At 34.3% G+C, this 6,533-nt stretch overlaps 1 protein-coding gene across 1 annotated transcript; it reads left to right on the forward strand.

The window, feature by feature from the left end:
- The first annotated feature begins 315 nt into the window (after nucleotides 1-315).
- On the forward strand, nucleotides 316-6,533 carry LOC132554345 (mesenchyme-specific cell surface glycoprotein-like). Its single transcript, XM_060218652.1, has 9 exons — nucleotides 316-400; nucleotides 1,212-1,410; nucleotides 1,523-1,652; nucleotides 1,980-2,094; nucleotides 2,995-3,177; nucleotides 3,990-4,073; nucleotides 4,537-4,772; nucleotides 5,319-5,542; nucleotides 6,404-6,533. The coding sequence occupies exons 1-9, from the start codon at nucleotides 316-318 to the stop codon at nucleotides 6,531-6,533; spliced, it is 1,386 nt and encodes a 461-aa protein (XP_060074635.1).

Here is a 6,533-nt window from a genome sequence, read left to right on the forward strand (position 1 = left end):
ATGTCACGTTCTCAAATGTGAGCAAGGCATACAACAACGGAACCAATGGGAATCAAACAAATAATAAACATATCATACAAAAAGATATATTTCTCAATGAAATCACTATAATAACCGTAAAACGTTCCCGTAATTTATGTTAGTCTAATGATGTTATGGAAGGGTAATAACTCTTGTTTCTGTTTCGCAGGTCGTGAAGTATTCCATGCTATCGACATCAGCAATGTCAGCAATCCGACTATCATCTTCAATAATCAATCGGCAGGAGTCACATTGAGGGCTGTCGAGATCTGTGATAACTATCTGTTTTTATCAATGATGATTAACGAAAACTCTGGTCTTTTGGAGGTATACAGAATCGAAAATACGGGTACCCATACCAGAATGCACAGTATCCCAGGTAACCGAAGCTATTATGTATCCCATGTAACCAGATCTATTATCTAAGAAGATATGATCATAACGTCACGAATGTCAAATTAGGATAACCCAAGTATATATCAAGTTATACATGTATGATAGATATGGAATTGTTTCATAGTTATAATATTACAGGGATACAGAATACAAACTATGGATACCCATACTTGATGTACAGTACCTCGGGTAGCATATGGTATTTATTAAGGGGTCTGATCATGATAACACGAATGTCAAATTTTAATATCATATGTATCTCATACTATGACAGGCATGTCATCAAGATTTCACAGTCATCCTGTCTTGATATAAGTGATGTATCATAATGATTTCATAGAAATCACACTAATTTTACAGGAATATCGTTATTACAGGGTTGGATACATCACATGTCTCCCCTCTAAGCATGGCAAATACCCTATCTATCATTGATGAAGCCTTTACCTGCAGATTTAAAGATTTATCAACTTTTGATCGTTACAAACACATTTTGGTATTCTTGTGATAATTATTATCGTCTAAAATACCATATATACACGTATAAAATGGAACCAGGCACTATGTAGTGGACTGTCCGTTTAACCTCATAGAAACATAGAAAAGTCCATTGCGAGAACATCATGATATTGATTTCATCTCGTTGCTTTGAAATTCTTAAAAAGAGTTCAAACAGCAAACACAACGTCCAATATTTCAAATACATTATTAAAAACTTTAATAGTTATTGGATCAAATCTTAATGACCAGTCCTATACAACTCATTAATTTTATCTATTTTTTCTTCTGTGCAGTTGGCGTTCGTCCAGACATGATTATGCCTACTTCAGATTGCCGAACTGTTGTTTTCGCCGTTGAAGGCAATGCGTACAACAACGGTTCCCATTTTATCGATCCAGAGGGCGCTATAGGTATAATTCGATTTCCTCATGCCGACGGGATAGCGGGATCATACCAATATACACAACTCGACTTCAGAAAGTTTAATGACGCGTAAGTAGAATCTGTTAACATCTTGTCGTTATTATTGTTTTTTTTTTAATTTGCAATAAGGATTAGAGATACAATGTAATGAAATACATGTTTTTAACTTTCTTCGGTTTAGTTGGCAGGACCTTGTATCTCGTGGAGCCCGGTTTATCTACAGAGAGAACAACAACAAGTTCTCCAATGATGTGGAACCGGAGTATATCACATTTAACACGGATGAGAGCATCGCATACGTATCATTACAGGTAAGTTTTCTTAACTATTCATCTACTTGCTTGCTCCATTATCTTTTAGGTTATACGATACATGATGATCTGTCTCAGGTTTGCTAACATGACGTGATGTTGTTGTTTTTTTTTAAATTATCCCCCCACCCCATTTTTTGTTTTTGTTTTTTTTTTTTGTTTATTATTATTGTGCTCTTGTCTTGGTTGATTAAGATGTCCAAAGAAACAGTTTGGTGTCTGTATAAGAGATAAGGATTGTACATTGAGATTATATAATTAGCTTGCTTGTCACAAATTGCTTAATGATCACGAGGTTTTCCATCCATTTCCATATTATCACTACAGGAGAACAATGCTGTTGCCGAGGTAGACTTGATCACACTAAATATTACAGCCATCCACCCGCTAGGTTTCAAAAACTGGACAGAATCCAAACTCGACGTCAGCGATAAAGACAAAGGTAAACACTTTGATAGGACCAACTATAAATTTCTCTGAGTATCTCCAACGTTTACTTCCTTTAAGAGATATTTTTCCGTGAGTTTCGTAATCCATATAGCTATCAACTGCCAAAGTGTACACTAGCTTGTATTCAATAAGCCATTTACCACCTCTACATCAAACTTATGGAATTAACTTTTTAATTATGTAAAATATTTCAACTCATCCTCAGTATTTAACATGTACATATCATCTGTGCCTTCCATTTTGCTTAAATAATTGAATTCCGGTAACCAAGATGTTTTGGCTATTTCAGCGCGAATTAGACATAATTGTAACGGATTGAAAATTGACTTATTCCATGCAGGGATTTACATGTCATTGCGGTGAGGTTAATGACGATGGCTAACGTTCTTGGTCACAATTTGGCAATTAATGAAAAATATTACTCAATGCTCTTCAAAATCGGTTTCTGCTGATCTTTCATCAAGAAATCATTTAACGGAAAGATTAAGAACTTTCAATTTAAACTTATAAAAAAAAAAAAAAAAAAAACCCATCAGAGCTAGTGCAATCATTCGTATAACTAAAAAAAGTTTGAATATAATTACGGGACAACTATTGCATCCAATATACCTCCCCTCCCCCATTCTCTGTATCATCCCTTCTTTAATCTTGACTTCACCTGTTTCCCCTTTCCGGTATTTCATATCAATTTTTGTATCAATTGTTATAATTGATGAATGAATAAAGTATACTGCATTGTAAGACAGATCTTTATCTGCATATACTTAAATGTATGTTTGTTTACGAGAAAAGTACTACCAAAATATATCCTGTGAAATAATCCATAAAATCTTTTAATATGGCGATTGTTATGCATATTGTGAATTTCTGTTTCAACGTTTTTTTTTTCTAGGTATAAATATTCGGCAGTGGCCGGTGATGGGTATGTACCAACCTGACGTCATCAAATTTGTTACCATTGGCGACAAGTCCTACCTCCTCACAGCTAACGAGGGTGCTACAAAGGACTACTCTGATATTGAAGGATCAGGAGGCTTTAATGAGGCGTCGAGGGTGGAGGACTTAACCATAGATGGTATATATAGAAGTAAAAAAGTCAATTAACTCTATAAATAGTAACGGTTTGGGATTACTTAAAGAAAAACCCACTACATTACATATTAAATGGTAAAGGTAATATATTAAAAGTAGAATTCTTTCTTGATATGGTAAATTAGCAGACATATGTTGTCAATTGATTCTGTGTTTTCGAGGTCATTCCAATTCGTATTGTGTTAATGATAACTGTAGCTTAGACATAATTTAGGTTTTAAAATAGGTTTGGATATTTTGCACCAATATTTTTTTCTGTTATATCTAAGTGATATCTTAAATGATAAGTAATATATTCTCAAAATAATTTTAGTCCGCAGAAATAAAAGTCACTTCATTTAAGACGTGAGAGATAGTATTGTATAAGACTGAAATCATAGCTTTTCATCTAACAATGTCAATGTTGATATACTGTCCAAATATCTACCGTTTAAATGAAATAAATATTTCTTTTAAAAATAGAGCATTTTAAGTTTCTTCCAACCTGGTTTGCAAACATTGATGTGCATTATACTATCTAAACTCAAACAACTAGATGGTTACCTAGCTAGGGCCAGCATCCAAAACTAACTAGCTTGGGAATCGTCTGGGAGTTCCTAATGAATTCCTATTGATAAAGAAATTAATACGTTGAAATATGTTGTGTGTGTGCTCTCCAATCTTAGTGTCGATGCTGATGACAACATGATAATGACTCTTGTTGTCTAATGATATCTAGCGAGTGTCGCCAACAAAATGGAAACGTTAACTATCAATTACAAAGACATCTTGAGTTTTGTGTTATTCTCATTCTAGATCCTTATCACGAAACTGCGCATGTTCCATTTTGGGCGAGCCAGAACGGATTTTTTTGGAATCTTCAAACCGAGAAAAATCTAGGTAATAGATAAAATGTTGTGAGTTGTAATCGTTATTAAACTATTATATCTATATAACACATTAAACAAGTAAGATGTTCCTTTAATTTTTTTTTATTTTAATAAAATATAGAAATGAATTTATCATTTAGAAAGGAAATGTCTAAATTCGTTCTAGGTCCGCAAAAGCATGTTAAAGCGCAAACAGTAAATATAATTACTGGTACCAAATACCGCTTATATATTTTTATCTATAAACAATCATTTTCTTCCACTGTAGCAGTGTTCGCTGTGTATTCAATTTCGCTCTACCTTTATTAATAATGAATATAGTGAAATTAAATTCCCCTCGAATATTAACAATTGTACAGTAATAAAGGTTAGCAGCAATATTCAATAAATATGACTCTGTGCTGAAATAGAGTAATGCTTCGTTTAGCAAATGGTGCTAAGTTATTTATCGTGTGGACTATAATTACCTGCAGGACGGTTGGTGGTCAGTAACTTAGAGGGCAAGCATGACAATGTTTATGACGACCTCTTCACATTTGGCGGCAGGAGTATATCGTTATATGACACCAGCACTTTTACCCAAGTGTACGACAGCGGAAGTGACGTAGAGGAAAAAATAGCACAATATCAACCGGATCTGTTCAATGCCAATGGGAAACCTGAATCGTCGATTGTTTCTAAAACTAAAGATGCGCGGTCTGATGCAAGGGTATTGTAGCAAATCGTAACATTTTTTTCGCTTCCATATATCTGTAGAGCTACCATACAACGTCCAACTATTTACAGCATAACTTTTGCGAAACAGACTATAGAATAAAAGCCTATAATAGTTGTTTATAAACCTTTAAAGAAGATGTTTCGATCGCGATATTCGCGAAAGTGAATTGCGCCAGAAAGAATACTGTGTTTTCTACAAACTGTACTTTATCTTATACAAACGCGGTATAACTGTATATTGTACAATGCGTAGGGTGGCATAACCTATATACATAGTAAAAAAATAACGTTTAGATGAATCATTGTTTCTTCGTAATTCTGCTCACAATCTTATATTATCATTCGACCTCGCTAGAAACAATAAATGTTCTGTGTTTTACTATAATTGCCCTGTTATTTGAAATCTTCTCATTTCACGAATATTCCTTACCGTATACTTCGTTGATAAAGGATCTATTCTATCGCTGGTAATAGGCAGCTTTCTAACACAAACGTGCATGAAATACAATATATTCAGCGATTTTTTTTCCCGACGAAGGGTCCAGAAGTTGAATGTCTAGCTGTTGCTAAAGATGGTGACTCCACAGTGATCTTCGTCGGAATAGAAAGACCAGGCCTCATCGCCATCTACTCTATCCCAGGTTCCGACGTGAACGCCATCAAGTTTGAGAGCCTTTGGAGTGGAATACCGAAAACAAATGAAACATATCAGAGTCTCTATAATCAGCGTGTCATCAGCGATGTTGGTCTTGACGATCTCAGGTGAGGGAGGAGATGTTAAATTGTGACAGACAAATTGTAGCAACATGTATATGTAAGGACCATTAACAGTATTTTTTTTTAAAGAAGTATACCCTGGCTGATTGTAAATAGCAGGTATTTTACACGGTATGTATGTATGTAAACGGAATGAAAAGTATGTGTCACAAGAACCCAAATAAATTAATCGACCACTCTCTTTTAAACATTGACCTATATATCACATAAGTTTTTAAAGCTACGGACCAAGCAGATGTAGAATATTACTGAGTGGAAAAAGGCCATGTTGTTTCCTTCGGTCTTCTCATAATATCTTTTAATTCATTCAGACAAAATTTATCCTATCCTCTTCCAATTAAAGTAATTTTTTCTATAATTATTAGTCTTATTCCGTGTAACTCTCTATAAACAAGAATTCCTTATGGAACGTAAAGAGAGAATAGAAATGTGAGATTCCCGACGTTATTGAAATCTTTAAAGGATCATTGATCTCTTTAAAAGTGTCCTTGATATCTTGACTGACACTTTAGTATACTGTCACTTCATCAACCTGACTCGAAGCCCACCTCCCCTACAAAAAAATCAAAACTCGTTGATTTGGTAGGTCAATTGTTGCTTAACTGACTAATGAATTTCTTTACTCTTTGCTTTCACCTTTTTCCTTGTGTATTTATTTTTTTATTTTATTGAGGAAACAATAATGAAGTTTGAGTGTCAATTAATTAATTAATTGAAATGTGAGAATCAAATCAATTCTTTGTGAGTTATAACCATATTAACCCGGTATTATTACTCTGTTGTTTTTTCATTATGCGTTTTTTCTTTATCTTAAGTAGGATTTTATCATTTTTGCTATTTATACAGATACATTCCTGCTAACGAGAGCCCCAACAACAAGCCACTGTTACTGAGTACAGCGTCCACTTCTGGTACAGTCTCCATATTTGAGATAAAAGGTTTGACAGGACCTATCGGCAGCGGCAATGTGCGTTAA

Source organism: Ylistrum balloti, unplaced genomic scaffold (assembly GCF_031769215.1).
Source record: "Ylistrum balloti isolate Yb309-2 unplaced genomic scaffold, AGI_CSIRO_Ybal_v1 Utg370392, whole genome shotgun sequence".
NCBI lineage: Eukaryota > Metazoa > Mollusca > Bivalvia > Pectinida > Pectinidae > Ylistrum > Ylistrum balloti.

What these genes read in the sequence shown, in the direction of transcription:
- LOC132554345 (XM_060218652.1), top strand. Translation starts at nt 316, where the DNA reads ATGATGATTAACGAAAACTCTGGTCTTTTGGAGGTATACAGAATCGAA. An exon ending in CAGAATGCACAGTATCCCAG is followed by an intron (nt 401 to 1,211) that starts GTAACCGAAGCT and finishes TCTTCTGTGCAG; the next exon opens with TTGGCGTTCGTCCAGACATG. An exon ending in TCAAACCGAGAAAAATCTAG is followed by an intron (nt 4,074 to 4,536) that starts GTAATAGATAAA and finishes AATTACCTGCAG; the next exon opens with GACGGTTGGTGGTCAGTAAC.